A 21,112-nucleotide genomic window follows, 5' to 3' on the forward strand; every position below is an offset into this window, starting at 1 on the left:
TTCCTGTTTGCAGTGGCGCAGAACTGCACTGTATCTTTCTTTAAGGGGTCTCCAATATTTACACTCTCTCGTGTAAACTGAGTGATGTTCTTATTTCATCACACCGGAGAAAACAAATCACTGGGACATAAAAATACAGTACTTATTCAAATAACATATTGTGTCACATTAAAATCGGCATACGTATGACTCCTAACTTGTGACGCCAGATTTATGTCATGACAATATACAGTGTATATATACCCATGCAGTGGCCACCCCCACTGCTCAGATAGGAAAGTGCAGACAGTGTTTTACTTAGTAGTGGCAAACGAATCAGTCGGCAATTTTTTTGTTTTGAACTATCCAGTTATTTATTCAGCATCTGTTGCGTTTTTCTTTCATTTCGAGAGCTTTATTGCGTAGCTTTTTCTCGCTGAACTACCCTCATCGCCATTAAGGTAGGTAAATAGACTTTAATTAATATTCCTGTCGCACGACGTGGCAAAATTGTTCTTTTTCATTTTTTAATTCAGTGCTATCCACTTTTTATTTTTAACCTCGTTGCACTGAGAAGCAGGATTTTCGGAATAAAATTGCAGAATTGCACAGACCAACAGCTACAGAATGCTGTACTCTCGAACCATTTTCCTAAAAAAACGTATCAAAACTGAATATTTTATTAAAAGGCGAATTAGCACTCGCCATATATATGTTTAAATTACTATTCCGTGAATTCCTGAGGGCTCTGCTCGTTTTCCTCATAGGTGTTGACACGCAAACTGTGGCGCAAAATGTTTAAGAATAGTATACAAAAACGACGCATTTAAGTTTACATATCAAAGAATATACAGTATGTCAGCAAAAAAAGTGAAATCCCACTTCATCTTGGAAGGACACGGGCGGCGTGTGGAAAACAAGAAAAAAACAGGAATTGCAAAACACAGTCCGACATTGCCTTGATTTGACTTGCGGATTAACAAGAGTGCCAACATTAAATAAATCAATTTTAAATATATATATGTGTGTGTGAGTGTGAAGTATACTGTGAAGCCATATAATAAATAATTGTATGTGTAAAGAAATATTTATCTATCTCAGTGCTCATATAATTATTTCTTCAACAGGTGTTTATTTCAATACTTTTTTGTCAAAGTCAAAGTCAGCTTTATTGTCAATTTCTCCACATGCCAAAGACACACAAAGAAACCGAAATTTCGTTCCCCGCTATCCCACGGTGACAAGACATGGCCAGCCATAGACAATCAAGTAAACAAGTAAACAACAGCGTGCTGAATAAATAATGAATAAATAACACAACAAATAAATAAGAGGAGCAAAAAGGAGCAAGTGAGCATACAGCAGACATTCCAGAAAATAGCGCAACAGTGCCGCACGCTACGCAGAAGGGGGTAGCGAGTTCAGGGTCCTAACAGCCTGGAGAAAGAAGCTGTTGGCGAGTCTGGTGGTGCGGGAGCGCAGGCTCCTGTACCTCTTCCCAGAGAGCAGAAGGTACTTGTACAATGATTTAAATTTCTCTCTCTCTCTCTCTCTCTCTCTCTCTCTCTCTCTCTCTCTCTCTCTCGCTCTCTCTCTCTCTCTCTCTCTCTCTCTCCGGCCACGGACTGCACATATACTATAGCACATGGTGCCCAAAGCGCTTTACAATGCTGCACCCATTCACAGACACATTCATACACCAATGGGAGGCTGCTGCCATGCAAGGTACTACCAGGTCCACACTGGGAGCAAATTGGGGTCAGTGTCTTGCCCAAGAAGACTTCATTATGGTCACCAGGGTTGAGGATTGATACCACAACCTTAGAGTTGGAAGGTGTGTTGTGGAAGTGAGGAGGTCTTCGAAATGTTCTCCCCACCAATACACAACGTCCCGACTCGAGGTCTGCAGCACCCCAACTCTGCTGTACACAGTGTTAACGGTGCACTGCTTCCACCTCCTGAGACGCCAGATGGTGGACCAGAATTTCCTTGAAGCCGTTCGGTAGTTATTCTCCATGGCCTCGCCGAACTGCTCCCATGCCCAAATTTTTGCCTCAGCAACCGCCAAAGCTGCGTTCCCTTTGGCACTGCGATACCCGTTGGCGGGCTCTAGAGTCCCACTGGCCAAAAAGGCCTGATAGGACTCTATCTTCAACTTGATGGCATCCTTTACTGCCTGTGTCCACCAGCGGGTTCAGGGGTTCCTGCCACGACAGGCACTAACCACCTCATGGCCACAACAATGGGGGCATGGAAAATGGCATACTCAGACTCAATGTTCTCTGCCTCCCACGGAATGTGGGCAAATTTCTGCCGGAGGTGGGAGTTGAAGCTCTTTCTGACGGACTTCTGCCAATTCTGACGTTCCCAGCAAACCCGCACAATATATTTGGGTCTGCTAGGTCGGACCGGCATCTTCCCCCACCATCCAAGCCAACACACCACCAGGTGGTGATCAGTTGACTTCCCGGCACGTCTCTTTACCCGAGTGTCCAAAACATACAGCCGCAAATCCAATGACACGCCTACAAAGTCGATCATGGAACTGCGGCCTACGGTGTCCTGGTGCCAAGTGCACACATGGACACCCTAATGTTTTCACATGGTGTTGATTATGGACAATGTATGTCGAGCACAGAAGTCCAATAATAGAACACCACCCGGGTTCTGATCGGGGGGCTATTGCTCTTAATCATCCCCTTCCAGGTCTCACTGTCATTGCTCACAAGAGCATTGAAGCCACTCAGCAGAACGATCGAGTCCCCAGTCTCTTGTTTCAAGGACTCCAAAAAGGGTGGGTACTCTGAACTGCTGTTTGGTGCATAGACACAAACAACAGTCAGGACCCGTCCCCCCACCCGGATCCAAACGGAGACTACCCTCTCGTTCACCGGGGTGAACCGCAATGTGCAGGTACCTAGCCAAGGGCAATAAGTATGCCCACACCTGCTCGGAGCCTCTCACCATGGGCAACTCCAGAGTGAAAGAGAGTCCAACCCCTCAAGAGGACTGGTAGCAGAGCCCAACTTGTGTGTGGAGGCAAGTCCAACTTTGTCTAGTCTGAACTTTTCTCTCATGCACACCAGCTTGGGCTCCTTTCCTGCCAAAGAGGGGACACTCCTTGTCCCTAGAGCCAGCCTCTGTAGCCAGGGATCGGACCACAATGGTCCCTGCCTTTGGCTGCCAATCAGTTCATTGTGCACCCGACCCCTTTGGCCCCTGCCACAGGTGGTGAGCCCATGGGAAGGGGGACCCACATTGCCTTTTCGGGCTGTGCCCATGGGTGAAGGCCCGGCCACCAGATGCTCGCCTTCGATCCCCACCTCCAGGTATTCATTGATTCATTCATTGAGTCATTGATTGATGGCACCGTCTTAACCCTGTCATTCTCTCCTATTACACCCACTGGGCAGGACTAGTGCTGTGTTGGCTACATCAAACTGCTTTTCTTAATAACCATCATCATCGTTCCTACAAAAAACAATAGGTCCTCAGAATTAGATATGTGTGTCTAGATTAAAGTGAGGGACATCTTAAGTTTTTTAAAATTAAACTCAATTTTTACCCGTGGCTGCCTTTGGATCTGAGAACCGAGTTCACGTTTTTTGTTTGTTTAAACCTTCTTAAACTATAAAGAAAACAAAAAAACGGGTGCCCCTAGTGGCAGTTGATGATACTGCTGGCAGTAGATTTCCACCACCACTAACAAAATAATTAATTATTTAACTAACTAATTAATAATTACTTATTTCATGAATTAACGACCCCATATTCACTACCACCAAAATGAATGGATAAAATAGAAAATGCTAACTTTTTCGGGTTTCTAATGAAAAAAATACATAAATTGAGCTCGTTCGTGTAAAATGGACCATCACGGCTTTTATGTCCCTTTAAATGACTTCTTGACTGAACAAAGGTGGTGGCAAGCAGGTTTGGGTGTTCCCCGAGAAATCAAACTCAGCATTCCCAAAATAATTACTCCCCCCTCCCCACCTACTTGGTACCTCTTGGTAAATAAAAAAAATCATTTACATAGAAAATGAATCCTTGGATTTTCTCAGTGTGATTGTTTTGATGAAATGAAACCTTTGCAAGTGATAATTATGCAAATGACACAAAAATCTGGAATGTGCCAAACACTTGTTCAGTTTTTTAAAGAAGTCTTTTAACCATCACAATTGAAAATCAATTTGGAGGCAGCCCTGTAGTGTATCTGTGTTTGCATTATTTTCGTATTCTTTCATTGTGGGTTGTGTCTGGCGTGAGATAAATTTACAAAAAACACAGACATCTAGCAAACAGGAAGCAATTATTTTTTTCACAGCAGTTGTTGCCTCTTTATCAATGTCAATGAGCATACAGAAAAACAAAGGTATGTCAAGGCGTTGCGTTTGCAGCTTTAATATCCATTTTTCTTTGAGACGCAACATGACACAATGGTGGTGTTTTGCATTCCTTTTCTTTAATGTTCTTGCACACACTAACTCGCGCTCTTTGGCACGCTCCTTTATATATCACATCTACTTCCCATTCTCGCAAACTAGGTTGCAAGCAACATAAAATGTCCACAGTACATACATGAGAAAACTTCACATCACTGCAGTAAACACAAAATATGGTATAAAACAGAACAAATCACACAATGACATACAGATGTACACTCCATCATAACAACAAATGAGAGCGTAAAAAAGTCAACACAAGGCTTCTTCCTCTGTGTCTTTTTGACATTTTGTATGTCCTGGGAGACAGCTATAATTAATTCCTACCTCATGCCCTAAGGTGAATTCTTGTTTTTATTAAAACTTTGACGACTAATGAACACAGCCTCCATGGAGGTGGAATAATAAGTCAAATCTGGTTGGTTCTGCTCAATATCCCGGCTGTCCTCACCTTACGCAAATTATCTGAACAAACTGTTCTATAGAACATTTGACAAATTTGCACACATTGCGTTGCAAACACATTCTCCACATTTTATTGGTGATAACGTGTACTGAGAGTGATAGGAAACACAATATATATATCGTTTATAATGAACAAGCAATTCAAAACCAACCATATTATATTCACTCACCACTGATCATTGATCATAAATGCGGAAAAAATACTAAAATAAATCTTGTGAGCAGCAGAACAAGTGTGGTTAAAACGAGGGCAAAAGAAACGTGGCTGGATGGGAAACAAAACCTTATACTCATAATAATGCATCAGCTTGCATCAAGGTCTCCGTTGCTCTATGGCGTAATTTAGCAAAAAAATACGCATCTTCATTTCGCAAAATCACAATTCGAGGTCGATCCTCTCAAACAAATGGCTAGTTTGTCACTAGATGGCTAGTAAGGATTTTTTCTTTGAACCCGCACCCTCCTAACTGTGAGGCGGACGTGCTAACCAGTGCCCCACCGAGATCTTGCATGAAATTCATTATTTCTGAAACCTATGTATTTTGAATGCAGCCTCATAGCTCATCAGCCATTGTTCTTATCGGGAATTAATTAAGGCTGGTCATGATAGTGTCCTGCCGACCTGTGTGTCACGACACCACATGCATGGCCGACTCACTTGTTTTTTCATGGCTGAACCGGCTTTGAACGTCCATTCAGTCATGGGTATAGGATTCTTATTAAATCTACTTTTATTGCTTTCAGTGTCTGCCAGATATGATCCCCACAGGTCGTGCTCTCATCCTAGAGCTTGCAAGTGTGGTGGAAATGTGCGAGAACAAGTTACGTAGGTGGTACTGTAATTCAATGTTAAGTCCAGTTTCATCTATAGTATCCAGCAGAGACTGGACAAGGTGAGCTGTACAGTTGGAGTGTAGGGGAGAGTGGGGTAAGTAGTGCTAATTTTTACTTAAAGTGCCCTTAAAGCAAGGGGATAACAGTAATGCCTCCAACTAAGATATCTACTGTTAGGTTACGGATTCTAGTTATTGATCTGACTCCAAATTGCGATCAACACTTAACACATAAATTGCTATGTCCTAATCCACACACTGGCGCACCTAACAATTTTGCGAGTTCGTTCTGTCAAAGAGAAGACCAGTAGATCAATCAGACCAAATTTACCAATTATTTATTCCTGACAAAGCGCACTAATACAGGCCTGGGTCCCGGGTCCCTCACACTAAAACTCGTGCGTTTTTGTGACCACCAAAAGACGACACATTCTTCCGGGTTGCCCAGTTTTAAAGAAACACAATATGAATATTAAAGCATGCAAAATATTGTGAGATGATTGGTGGATGGCCATCTCCTCCCCGTCCAGGTGTCGCTGAGGTCAGGCGGTTGGGTTTTCCCCTCGATGCCCAGTCCCATAGATGTGCTGTTGTTCTCCTTTCTCACCGACCTTGAGATTATCTCGTCCGGTACTCCCTGTCTGGGCCTATACACAACACTTCCAAGAAAGTTCATGCAGTTTGCCTGCACATTCCTCGGCCCCCACCAATCCACACGAGCACTTCAATACTAGATATTAATATGATTATAAGTTTAACACAACCTTAAAAAATATGTTTGCAAACTCCCAAAAACACATTTTCCTTTACTACATATACCAGTAGTAGTAGGTAGGTAGTAGGTAGTAGTAGGTAGTAGTTTAGGATGTTGTGCATCCCTGGGAACAATTACTTTGGATCTTAAACAAACTGTTTGAGATATACAGCTTTAGAAAAAAAAAGTGGTTTTGTGGCACAACTTGCCCCAGGTATGGGGTAAGTTGTGCCATTAGAGAAAATACACTGGGGTAAATTGTGCCATTGATAATTGAAGTAAAACAGATCAAGTTAATCTCACAAATGTTAATGCTACTGTATAAAAGAATGACAAATTGCGCTTATTAAAGGTAGAAGCTCTTCCAAGAGAGGTTGCTTCAGGAATACGGCATGCCAAATTGTATCGTGCTTTAAAGACACTGACCCAATCAGGTCCTAGAGAAGGTTAAAGGTTTATCAGCACATTGCAGTTTACATTCAGATTTAGGCTAAGTTGAAACTATCCACTCCAAATAACTATCACATAACCTATACTTCATCTAACCTGTTTTTTTTTGTCTCTGGTCCAGCTGGCAGGCATGTCAATGTGATTCCTTTGTGCAAATTCAAAAGCCAGTTCATGGCATTTCATGGCATCTATGCCATGAAAGAATTGCAGCTAGGGTTTTAATACGGTCAACAAGCTCTTTCTCCATGGTGTCATATAAGACAGATTTGGCAGCTGCTGTTCTTTCATATCCTGGATTTGTTACTGGGCCTACTTTTTTTCTTATCCATATATCGTTTTATGGTCATCCTGCAGATCTTCATCTCCTTTCCAACCTGACGTATGGTCGTTCACTCTTGCACCTCTTTCACTGCTCTTTCCAACTCCTCAAGAGGAGTTGAAACCCTGTCTCTCTTGCGTTTGTAGTTGCGTGGCATGATGGTCTAAAATTTTGAATATCACATAGTTTTAGTGATCAAATGTAAGAATACTAGTATGTACAATAACAATAAAATACCATAAAGTAATATATAGTAAAAAAAAGAATAGGTTGCACAGTGGCACAACTTACCCCGGGCCCTTTGGCACAAATTACCCCAGACCCACCATTTTGAAAAAAAAATGCAATCCCTTGCTGGTAACTGGCCTGGTAACTGTAGCTTACTAAAGCACTAAAACATGTGTGAACTGTTTTCAAAGTTGTTTATAATTGTTCAAACACAGCAATCAAAAAACCTTAATCATAGAAATGTTACTTTTGAGGGCAAAACATGTTTTCTGAACTTAAATGTGCTTGCCTCTCAAGCCATGTGTCTCCCTTCTCTGCAGGATGAGTGAAATGGATGCCCCTTCAAAAATAGGTGGTCACATGACCAACTTCTTTAATGGTTTTCTGGAAAACGGGTGGCACTACTTGCCCCTTGGCACAAATTACCCCACTCTCCCCTACCTATGATGAAAATCACAGACCTCGGTCATATATTTAAGTGGGAGAAATTGCACAATCGGTGGCTGATTTTACCCCTCTGTATATGCTGGGACAAAAAAATGTATTGATGTATTGATGTAGGTGGATGAAAATTGTTGTTGTGTATCCCTAATAAAATTACCTTTATAATCAGTACTAACCTTAGGTGTACTTTTCATTATACATGAAGCTCGCTGCTAAGAGCTCTAAATCTGTCTGTTGTTCTCATCTATTTCTATTCTCCAGGAAAGAATGGAGATGCTGGAGAACCTGCAAGACGACATGGTGCAGATGGGAATTGAATCAGGCAACACAACCTCTAAAATCAGCCTAGAGGTGTCCATGAACTTTACATTATTCCCCTATTACCAACATTCGTTGTATGTGGCTACAAGCTATATCCTGGCATACCTCTTCATCTTCCTGCTGTGTATGGTGGGGAACAGTCTGGTCTGTTTGGTCGTCCTTGGAAGCCATCATATGCACACGGTCACCAACCTCCTCATCTTAAACTTGGCGATCAGTGACCTCCTGGTGGGTATCTTCTGCATCCCCACAACACTTGTGGACAACCTCATAACAGGTAATTATCCGTGCAATATTTAAGCTTCCTAAAAATTGTTTATTCGACTTTCTCAAAGGCACTTAACAGTGGTCACAAAACAGACTTGCATCTCTCCAGAAGTTTCAATTACCATTTTTTTGGTCTGTCGTGGTTATAGTGGCTCCACCCTTAAGGAACCAGAGGGTTGAAAGTTTGAATCTTGCAATAGAACAAAACATGGAAAATAAGGAAATAGAGACTTGATGCAGGGATGCTAGTCAACATCCTGAGCACTACAGAGGTGCCCTTGAGAAAACACTTGGTAAGCAAATGTGGGATGTAATGCATGCACCATGCAGTATATACTAAGCAAAGACCTTCAGAAAAAACTGCAGTAATACTTGAAATGGTACTACCATTCCACAATAAATCACTGACTGCAACAAGAATCATAAAGGCTGGTTGGCTTTGTTGAAACTGAATGAAGGATTATGCTCACCTTTGAACAGACATTGAAAAAAATGACAGAAAATATTTTTTTATAAGATTCTGTATGGAATGTGACAAAATATTATATCGTCATCTCCCATAGTGCACTTTTATGGTGAGTCTCTTTACAGTATTTTCCTCCATGTATTGTCAGTACTGCAAAATTAAGCAATATATGTCCAGAGCTGGACTGGCCGTTCAGCACCGCATGAAGATGGACTGGTGCCTTTAGGGGCCAATGTGGTGCAATTAGTAATTATGTGCCTAGCCCACAAATCAAACAAAGCAGCAAATTAAGACCTTTACAAAATAAACAGTAAATACATCCTTTAGAGGTACATGGTAGTCAGGAGTGGAACTGGCCAGGGGGGGGCAAATCGAAATGCCATAGCTAAAAGAATGCATCTTTTGAAAAACGAAAACATTTCATACAGTCATTGTCGCGACACAATATTATTTGGCATGCGGTTCACAGTAATGTTTTCATGTAGTGAAATGCATATGTGTCTGGAATTTTGCTTAACATGGCATCCAGTCCACAGTTATGTTTTTATGAAGTGGAATGCATACGCATCTGGAATTTTGCTTAACACATTTATAATACTATAAGCAGCAACAAGCCAAAATGGAAAAAAGCAGTGTTTCCATTTTTGTGCTTGTCATTGTGCTTTTTAGATACTATTATTTGATTGAATAAGCCATCAATCGCAGAATGCAAAGTAGTGTCGGCTGTCGGGTAACAAATTCATAGTGCATGAAATAAGGAATATAAGTAATGGCACAGAAAAAAGCCTTTTCATTATCTTGTAAATTTCACCATAACCTTACTCTTTACTGGGTTCTCGATGAATGGATGTTGTTTTATGGAAGCGTGCCCATCGATTATGGGAACAATGACTTATCACTGATAGAAAGGGTAGCAAGCATGAACATGTGCTCTTGTGCTGAGGTCAGCTCGTGCCAAAGCCTGGGGCCTGGGTACGATTCCCAAATTGGGTGTTTGTTTCTGCGGGTTTGCGCTTTGACCACTCTGATTTGGATGCTAATGACAGACACGGAGCAGATTGATTGGAAAAACACTTCTTTCAGCCCGCAGGCACCGATGTACCGTTATGCCCAGTTCTACCAGTGAAAGGTCAAGCAAAATACCAAAAGAGAGTAAACTTGACATATGCACACAGACTATTACGCTTTGTGCTAGGACAAAGCCTGGACTGTCAATAGGAACAACAGAACCAATATGGGTGGAACTTATCGATTCAACTGGCTTGTTGTTGTTTTTTAACAACAGCTCAGTGGCCTAGTAGTAGAGTGTCCGCCCTGAGACTGGAAGGTTGTGGGTTCAAACCCCGGCCGGGTCATACCAAAGACTATAAAAATGGGACCCATTGCCTCCCTGCTTGGCACTCAGCATTAAGGGTTGGAATTGGGGGTTTAGATCACCAAATGATTCCCGAGCGCGGCACCGCTGCTGCTCACTGCTCCCCTCTCCCCCAGGGGATGGCTCAAAATCACATGGGGATGGGTTAAATGCAGAGGACAAATTTCACCACACCCAGATGTGTGTGTGACGATGATCAATGGGACTTTGGAGACTTAAATTGGTTGGTTGTTTACTACCATGGCTCAGTACCCATTTCTAGTGCCACCTTATGTAAAGAATGGGGTAATCAACATGACCTGTTTTGAATAGCAACATGTTATCATTTATGGATTCAATTAAACGGAATTTTGTTGCATTGACATTCTACCAGTTTATTGGTAACAACCGTTTTAAAGCTCATGCACTTTAAAGGTACAGAGAGTTCTTACACGGGTGTGTTATGCCACGACAGCAATTTGTCACCATTTACAATACAACACACCCCACAGCAATGGCAATGATGTGGTGGGCCGAATCTGGCCCCCGGGCCTTGAGTTTGACACGTGCTGTAAGCAGTGAATTATGGTGATTGATTGGAAAGGGAAGAAAACATTGAGTGAGTCAGCGTTTGACCATGCAATTGGACCACTATTCCTGCAAACTACTCATATGGACAATCTTGCATGCTTTCTTTTACCCACACACACCGGTCAAAATGCCAGAGCAGGTTTCTTGCGTCAGTACAGCCCTGTACGTACATCATATGCTTTATGTTACTCCATTGCAATAAGAATCCCAACACAATCGAGAATGGAGTCAATTGATGTATTCTGCATTTATTTTTCTTTACTGACTTTTGCGTGACTCATTTCATACATGGCAGGGTGGCATATTCAGCATCCATCTATATTCTATACCTATTATGATGTTCTTTCGTCTGTCCATCCCCATTTTCGTCCACATGCTGTTCAGTCATTGTTGAATGTGAAGCCCTTAAAATGGAAGCTGCAATCCTGCCTAGAAAATCAAAGGACACATACTGTGCTCCGAGAATGTCTTTACAGTGCTTCACCTTTTACACATTATGATACAGCTGGATTCCAAAATGTAATAAATTAAGACTCCTTCAAACGTCTGCACCCAACACCCCATAACGACAGTAAGTAAGCAAAGCGTGGGTGTGATGAATTAAATAGAAGAAAACAAAAACTAATTGAGTTCAAGTGCATCCAGTTTTCACTGAGGAACCTTTTGATGTTTCCGTAGCTTAATTTGAATTGACCATTGCTTAATAATAATGCAAGTTATTTATTCTTTCTTGTGCGGCCTGGTACTAAATGATTCACGGACCGGTACTGGGCCACGGCCCGGGGGCTGCTTTACGACATATGTCACTTCTCCTTTTCCTTGCAAAGACAGAAATTGATGCAATCACTTACGCACAATTAGTGCTGGCATAAGCTCCACGTTACTGGTCATATTCCTGTATCAGCTGTCACTATCTCTCAAGCGATTCTTAGCAAAATAAGGTGGGGAGTTGCCGGTAACTCTCCTGTATCATACTGTCACTTGCTTCTGCTTTCCTCCACCAGAACGCTTCTTTATGCTCAGTCACAAGCTGTCACAATACCCGCAACGATGCTCAAAAGTTTAAAATGACCAGGATCTGACTGTATTGTAGCTCAGGATAGAATCGAATCCAAGTCCATTATTGTACAAAATAATATACAGCGGGCATCCAAGTTGTTCTCTCTGGGGCAAACAGCTTTAATTTTTTGGTGGTGGACAACAGCTTTCATTTTTTGATGGTGGACAGAGAGAAAAGGTTTCATCATTCTTAATAAACGTAACAAGCAGAGAAAGGGGAGCAAAATAAAACAAGGACTGATATAATTCATCAATATTCATATGCAAATCCGTCCAAGTCCTCATCTTCTGTATCCAAATTGAACAGTTGGGCAGGTTCGCCATTAACCATGCCACGTTCATTCTCGTTATTGTCTCGTCGTTGCCACGTTGCTCTTCTGCAATGATCCTGGCTTTCCAGAAAGCTCTAATTGTGCCTCGTAAGGATGTCTCTTTGTCTATGCCATTTTAGAGGGTCCTAATGCTGTCTTTGCACAAACCAGTGGTTCTTAACCTGGGTTCGATCGAACCCTAGGGGTTCTGTGAGTCGGTCACAGGGGTTTGGCAGAGCCTCCACTGCAGAGGTCCGGACACACCTGATTTATGAATTCGTGATAACGCATATCTGAACTGGTCTTACAAAGGCAACAGCAGAAGTCACACTGATTTGCAGGTATGTAATTTGTTATGAGTTCATGCATTGTGTTGGTTTTATTCTTTGGATAAGGTAATGTTCATGCACGGCTAATTTTGTGCACCAATAAAAAACATCAATGTCTTGAATTTGAAAAAATCAATTTTATTTTTTACTAAAGAGGGGTTCGGTTAATGCGCCCAAAAAAAAAATGGTGGGGTTCGGTACCTCCAACAAGGTTAAGAACAACAACGATAGTATTTGTATATCAATGGTGGCAGGGGTATATACTCTACGAGTTATGTACAGTCCTCTGATTGGTTTACCGGCCCGATCTACGTAAAACGTAATGTCCTCTGATTGGTTCGTCGGGTCTTTATATTACGCCCGTTTATTACAGAAGCCACACAAAACAATTTGACAGATTTTGGAATTTGGTCCACACAAAAGGTGCTCCTAATTCAAAGGCGCACCTTCGTTTTTTGAGAAAAATAAAGGCTTAAGTGCGCCTTGTGTGCGGAAAATACGGTAATCAAAATGCATTACCACCACTGGATTGATATTACATACGTAGTATCTGATGAAAATTATGGGATCAGAATCGCTTTCTTTTTGCAAATTCATACCTGATACACCATCTGCAGTATCCACCCTCACTATGAATATTTAAGTACAGGTTAAGTGTTTTATTTTGTATAATTTCGTAAGGATTTCCCAAGTACTATTTTCATGTCCTTATAGGGTGTTGTATGGAGAATTTTGAAGAAAAGTAATGAATTTAATCTATTTAGTAATACGATCAGCCTAAAACAAATATTTTCAACGGCTTGGGTTGGCTGCAATAATGTGAAAATTGAGCACATCCATCAAAGCATGGTGACAACACTGAACTACCCAGAGAGATACTTGTGTAAAAGTGAAAATCTGAAAAATGTATAAATGTGTTGAGTGACACTAAACAATTGAATGAAAACAACAGTATGTTATCTTCACCTTAGACCAGGGATGTCAAACTCATTTTTGTCGCGGGCTGCATTGTAGTCAGTTTCCTTCGGAGGGCCATTATGACCGTCAACCCAAATAAATGTATGACCGTCTCATATTATATACAGTATAGGCTATGCAACAAACTGATGACATAGTAAAAACCAGCTCAGTGGCCTAGTAGTAGAGTGTCCGCCCTGAGACTGGAAGGTTGTGGGTTCAAACCCCAGCCGGGTCATACCAAAGACTATAAAAATGGGACCCATTGCCTCCCTGCTTGGCACTCAGCATGAAGGGTTGGAATTGGGGGGTTAGATCACCAAATGATTCCCGGGCGCGGCACCGCTGCTGCCCACTGCTCCCTTCGGGGATGGGTTAACTGCAGAGCCAAATTTCACCGCACCCAGTTGTGTGTGCGACAATCATTGGGACTTTAACTTTAACTTTAATTTAAAAAAAAGAAAAAAGATGAACGGTAATGGAAAAAAAAACCTAGCAAGAGCGCTGAAGACAATTTGCAATTGACACATAGTCGATGCACAATTTGTCTTCACGGACCAAATATAATTGCAATTGCCCGGGGGCCAGAATTTGACACCCCTGCTTTAGACTATTGTTTCGACAAATGATGAATTACAATGTAAATAATGTACAGTCTTCCCATCAGACCATCATAAATATCAACTTCATCTTCTGACCTAATAGATCATGTTTTACAGTATTTTTTTATATTCTCAGTCTGTGAGTTCTTTTTAACAGGTTGGCCCTTTTCCAATGTTGTCTGCAAGATGAGCGGTTTTGTGCAGGGTGTGTCTGTGTCTGCATCAGTCTTCACGTTGGTTGCAATTGCTGTTGAAAGGTTTGTAGTATTTGTTATTCTACTCATGCACTGTTTATAATAATGTTTTTCAAACATTGAAACTACTACAAAAGTATTGTTTCTAAACAAAACAGAAGGTATCTTGAAAATATGAATAATAACTAGCCTAATTACCTAATATAATCTTTATTGGTCAAAAGACTTACACTTGGTCACGTTGAGATCAAAAACCTCTTTTACAATTGAGACCTGGCTAAGAAAGGCAGCAGCAAAAAAAAAAAAAAAAAAAAAAAACTGGTTCCATGTCTTTCGTTTTAGATTTACAAACATTTAAAAACACCAGTTCCTAGAGACGTTAAGACTTTCTGAAACTGACTGCAGGCTAAAGGTGCTGTGAAACCAAAAAGCTCTCATCAAAAAAGCGATATATAAATCAATGTATATTGAAGATTACATCTACCTCAAATTTACAATCACTGCAGATGAAATAAAAAAATGACTTGTATTAAAGGGATCAAAGCATTTTCCTTACATACATATTTTGATGATGTTGCTCAGTGCACAAGAGAGCAGAAACTGCATCTGAATCAGCCAATATAGGTTAATTAAAGGCAACAGCATAGAAATGTGTTTTGAATCGTGTCTTGAATGTTTCTACTGAGGTAGCAGCTCTGATATGTATGAGTAGGGCATTCCAAAGCTCTGGAGTCCGAATGGATAATGCTCTCGACCCTGCAGACTTCTTTTTTCCCCTTGGTGTCACTAAAAGGCCAATGTTTTGTGAACGAAGGTTTCGGGACAAAATGTAAGGTACAACTAGGTCACCATGCAATTTTTTATAGGTTAGTGAAAGAACCTTGAAGTCACATCTTAAGTGGACCAGGAGCCAATGCATGTTGGCTAGTATTGAGGTAAAACGATCTAACTTTCTTATCCTCGTGAGCAGTCCAGCTACAGCGTTTTGTACTAACTGTCAACTTTTTATACTAGACATAGGAAGACTAGAAAAAACATAAACAAGGTGTGACATAACAAACATGTATAATAATTTCTGTATTATGGGTTGAAGGAATCGGACGGAGCTTAGCAATATTGTGGAGGTAAATGAAACACAGTTCTAGTTATGTTCTTGATGTGTTTTTGAAAGGGGAGAGTTTGATCAAATATAACACAGATTCGTTACAGAATCACTTTTAAAAACATCAAGGTTTACAGTGCTGTCCTTAAATAGGTGCTGATGACGAGCAGGGTTAATTATCAATGCCTCGGTTTTATCTGGGTTGAGAAGTACGAAATTGAGACATCCAGTGTTTCATCTCAGCAAGACCCACCTCAAGATTACAGCAATCCCACAGATTTGTCATTTCTAACGGCATATATAATTGGGTGGCATCCGCATGACAATGAAAACTGATGTTATGATTACGTATAATGTCCCCAAGCGGAAGCATGTAAATACTTACCAGTAAAGGTCCAAGTACCGATTTCTGTGGGACACCAGATGTAACATCATTAAGGTCAGAAATCGTGTTGCGGTGGGTCCTGCCTGAGAGTTAAGAACTAAACCAGGAGAGAGCTGAGAGCAAAATACCAACGCATGTTTCAAGGGGATCTAATAATATTTTGTGATCGACAGTGTCAAAGGCAGCACTGAGATCGAGTGACAATAGTACCGATTAGGTGTTGGAGTCCATAGCTAAGAGATCATTAGTCACTTTAGCAAGGGTTGTCTCAGTATAGTGGTCAGCTCTCAGAACGGACTGAAAAGGTTCAAATCGATTGTTTGCAACCATATAATCATTAAGTTGTTGCCTTACGACTTTATCGAGAATTTTTGCAATGACCGGAAGATTTGTAACTGGCGTATAATTACTGAGGCAGTCTGGGTCGAGGTTTAGTTGCTTAAGTAATGGTTGAATAATCGCGGTCTTAAAGGCTGTTGGCATACTGCCAGAGGAGATGGGCAAATTAATTAATCAACAGATTAATTAAAGTATACGGTCCAAGAATCTGAAGAAGTTCTTTAACGGGTTTGCCAAGAAGCAGGTTGAGAAAGAAAGTTGTCCGTTATGCCACACTATCCAGTTCTGTAAGACAAAAATTGCAAACGAAATCGTCGGATGAGCGGGTGGAGGTGTTGGAGGTCGGCTGCGTTAGCGTTGCCAAAGTATCAAATAAGTATTTAGGCTTGTTTTTATTGAGATGGATAGATCAAGAGAAATAATTACTTTTTGCTAAAGCGAGCACTTTATGTTTCAGCACTGACAGAAGACCTCAAGATCAATTATCAATCATTTGAGCTCAAGCATAACTATTTAAATGTGTGAGTTTCATTCATGTAAGCCTCCTCGGACGCGTTTTAAAAAATAAAGGTACTACTTAATCGAGGCTGTTTAAAAAAGCGGCATTGAAATCATTTGTGAGATTATCAATTGAACCAATATAAGAGGAAAATGAGGCAGTTGCCAGAGGTACTGACATTGACAGAAAGCCCAAACTTCATGTTGTATAAAGTAGTAATCAGACATACATAACAGTACTATACGGTAGTACCATTATATTTGAGATTGCCACTCGGGATTGTCCTAAATCTAAAGTATTTCCATTTCAATGCGTTGCTACATGTATTGCTTGTGTGAAACCAAACATATCTATTATTGTCTAAAACGCAAAAGCAAGTGGTTCTGATGGTAAATTCATATGAATATTGAAGTCCCCCACAATTATCTGCATACATAAGTCACCAACTCAGCCACTAATTCTGAAAATTCATATAAAAAGCCAGAGTAAGCGCCAAGTGGACGGCAGATAACTGCAACATAAATCAACAGCAAGGCTGTGGATCCAATGACGACAACTTCAAAAGCTTTAAAAGGGTTATTCTAGCGAGGGCTAAGTCTGAGATCAGACTCGGAAATAAGGGCTACATTTCCACCCTGCGTTGCTACATTTATTATTTACATGAAACCAAACATATCAATTATTGTCTAAAACGCAAAAGCATAATTACCCATAATCATCCCATAATTACTATCTGCACACATAGGTCACCGAGTTAGCCACAAATTCTGAAAATTCATATAATAAGCCAGTTCTAAACGCGTTATTCGAGTGAGGCTGATTGGAAATAAGGGCTACACTTCCATCCTTCTTACAAAGACAAGCAACAAAAAGCGAGCCCTCATTAAGCGGCAGCGATTCATTAGGTATTAACCAGGTCTTGCAAAGACCAATCATGTTAACATTATGGTCTCTAATGAGGTCAAGAACTAGTAGTGCTTTTGCGGAGAGTGATCTAATATTCAATATTATTGAGTTATATATTCTCTCTCTCTCTACATATATATACAATGTCAGCCGGTCAGCATGGCAAGAGCAGATTCTAATAGGTTGATCAGAGTTCTTACCCTTACTGTTGCAGCAAAAGGAAAAGAAAAAAACACACCACTTTTGTAATCTGACAAATGTCATGCAAAAAGTTTGGAAAAAGTTTCTAACATGCTATTTTTTCCTCGTTTGAGGCTTTCTGTAACACCCATTATTTTTCCTCTACAGGTTTCGCTGCATAGTGTTCCTGCATAACAAGACAACCTTCGTGGCTGCCAAGGCAGCTATTGCTGTTATCTGGCTACTAGCAATGGCGATCATGTGTCCAGCCGCAGTGGCATTGACTGTGGAGGAAATTCCTTGGCACTACATGGTCTATAATGACGATGCAAACCATACGATACCCCTCTACACCTGTTATGAAAACTTTGCCAACCCAAAGATGACAAAGGTTTACACTGCAGTTCTTTTTGCTCTTGTCTACCTGGTTCCATTGATGGTCATCACACTTATGTATGGTACCATTGGTGCCAAACTATGCTTATCTGTGGTTGGAAACAGAATGCCACAGGAAACCAACATCCATGTCAGGAGTAAGAGACGAGGTAAGGCAGTGTTCTCCCAGAAAAAGATTCGGGCGATAAAGATGCTGGTCCTGGTGACCTTGCTTTTCATGTTATCATGGTTACCACTCTGGACCCTCATGATGATGGCAGACTATGCGGGCTTGGCAAGAGACAAACTCGATCTATTGAACAGCTACATCTTCCCCTTTGCTCATTGGCTGGCTTTTGCCAATTCCAGCATCAACCCCATAATCTACGGCTATTACAATGAGAATTTCAAAAAAGGATTTCAGGCGGTATGCAAATCCTCGACCTGTCTCGTGCAATGGCATGTGTGTAGAAGGATTACAACCTGTTTTAGGAGTCGTAGGTCTGTGCAAGTCCCTTTTGAAGGTACCAGTTGCAAAAATTGCGGTAGCCATAAGAACCGGCTGTTATTTCGAGTGAGAAATAGAGTCCACAATGACAAATTCAACATGGGCAAACGTGAGTTGAACAGGAGTACTAAGGAGGGGTGTGTGGGAGCTCTGTCAGGGAGGAGTGCTTCGCATGAAGGGATAGAAATGGCAACGATGAACAAGAAGGGCAGCCGTAGTGAGGCGTTGGAGAAAGCCAGCCCGCTGTCAGTTTCACTGTACCATGCATGGGATAACTGAATTCACTTAGAATATACCTATACTAACAAAAATTGAACATCAGATGAACTTAAAAGAAATTGAATACACTACGCTTAATATTTGAACTTAGTGTCATGTAAATAATTCATTAAGTGCAACCTGAAATTTACTATCTCTTCTAAACTAATTTGACAATGAAGAAAACCAATTACCGTATTTTCCGCACTATAAGGCGGTACAGTGGAATCCTGGAAGTCAATTGCCTCGGTACTCGATGTATCAGGTTTTTGACCCAAAATGTTGGTAAATCTGTCTCTGTTCTCGGAAACTGATGTTAGTCAGCGTTGAGTTGTGTTCACGCAATAACAACCATCTAAAATGTTATGTTATATTTAAGAGGCTGGACGACGGATCTTTTTAAGAGAAAGCTTTAGAGCAGGGCCTTTTCAGTAATGAACATATCCACAAGATGCAACACACCAGCTCAACTTCCGCACGTGTGCAATAACACGTTTGGTACAGATGCCTGTGTGCACTTATATATGTCACACTATTTGTCAACAATAGCCATTCTTTCATTCACATTGATTCACTTTTGGGACATTATTTCCGGGATTTCTATCATGGGTAAGTACTTTGTGTGTTTAAACCGTGTTATTTTGTCGTGTTTAATTATATTTCTAGCTCGTTATTTGTGTTTTAAATAACTGACGTGTCAAGTGCGACGTAAGTCTGTCGTCCAAGCTTGTGCTGTAGTGTGTTTTTGGTGTTTTTTGTAGTTTTATTTACTGTTGCTTCGGAACACGACGGCTTCGCTTCTTGACGCTCATTGAAACAATTTAGCATCAAGATCCCCGTTTCTTCTGTATTTCAAGTGGTTCAATGTTAAGATATTCAAGTTTGCTTCAGTACTTAAAGTCAGTCAGTCAAGTCTTTTCTTGTTCTTTGTAATGGGCCTTCAACTCTTCTGTATTAATCTCCGTACTGTGGTGTACATATAAATCCAAAATATCGATAGTAAGATAACTTTTGATGTAATGGAAAAATAAGCAAAATTTCCCATAAAATTCTAACTTTGGGAATTCAATGACATGACTCAAATGCATCAATTTCAAATAATATCTGTTGTTTCACACTGGAGAGAATGAGACAGATGAGACAGTGAGCAGATTGTTGTTTGCCATTCAACTAATCTGTACTGAATGAAATTATTTTTTCTTGATGTCGACCTGCTGTTAGACTGCAGATACCCGAGCCTTATAATTGCTTTTCATATCACACCGTATTGTAGTATGTCATATTGGATTGTATGCACTCAAGAGCAGAAGCATACAACACTACAGCTTTCTATATATTCAAGCAATCATCCTGGTATAGACAAAGCTATCCAGCTCAGGCGTGTAGTTCTTGATGAATGTCGTAGTGTGATTGAGCAAAAGCTTAATTACTTGTTACCCTGTGACATTATATATGTATTTTACTGTATATTACTGTTTGAATAACTGTGTAGTCTTACAGTGTTAATATTGTCACAATGCATTTTATTGTCTTTTCTTGTTCACTCACTGTTGGTGGTACATTTTCCATCCTGTTTATCTTCTGTATTATATTGTTGTTCTGTTACAGTGTTTATTGAAGTCATTGACCATGTAACAATACCACAGGATTCCCAACACACAGATAATAGCACTTATAGACCACTCCATGTCCAGTAGTTTATATAGTACTATATATTTGTAAAATCAAAATTTTCATACTGGATCAAGTTCCATTTTAAATTGGTATTTGCCACAGTTTATTCATTGTGTATTTTATTATGCACATGTACGCAATATGTTGGCTATACATTGGTCTGTAAAAGTATTCCTTGAAATTAATCATTCCAAACATGAATGTAGTTGATTGGCTTGCATGTGATTGTTTTAAAAATAAAATCAGAATCAACAGAACGTCTATTGTGGTATTTCGCCACCAGCTTTGCACTCAAATTGTTCTGTGTTGTTCTCACCACAGATCAGACTCTTGGTGGGATTTAGGTCTGGATTTTGACTGGGCCATACTGAACCACTGCAGGTCCAAGTGCCCATTTTTAATTTAATGCCTGTAACACACAGTGCATTTTACTACATTTTACTGTACTGATCACTTTCATGTAGATAAAATGTCAAGCTGACATACATAATTAGGTACGTACACAAAGACACACAAGA

At 40.6% G+C, this 21,112-nt stretch overlaps 1 protein-coding gene and 1 pseudogene across 1 annotated transcript; one reads left to right on the forward strand and one right to left on the reverse strand.

Moving 5' to 3' along the window:
- Positions 1 to 265: 265 nt before the first annotated feature.
- Positions 266 to 20,889, forward strand: npffr1l2 (neuropeptide FF receptor 1 like 2). The gene is made up of 4 exons (XM_088375085.1): positions 266 to 440; positions 8,179 to 8,515; positions 14,332 to 14,431; positions 17,948 to 20,889. Exons 2-4 carry the CDS (start codon positions 8,185 to 8,187, stop codon positions 18,939 to 18,941), a joined length of 1,425 nt encoding a protein of 474 aa, XP_088231211.1. The 5' UTR covers positions 266 to 440; positions 8,179 to 8,184; the 3' UTR covers positions 18,942 to 20,889.
- On the reverse strand, positions 1,739 to 5,592 carry LOC148398264 (uncharacterized; annotated as a pseudogene).
- Positions 20,890 to 21,112: the final 223 nt, after the last annotated feature.

The sequence above is a fragment of the Syngnathus floridae genome, chromosome 5 (genome assembly GCF_059516105.1).
Source record: "Syngnathus floridae isolate MCC-2025c chromosome 5, RoL_Sflo_1.0, whole genome shotgun sequence".
Lineage (NCBI taxonomy): Eukaryota > Metazoa > Chordata > Actinopteri > Syngnathiformes > Syngnathidae > Syngnathus > Syngnathus floridae.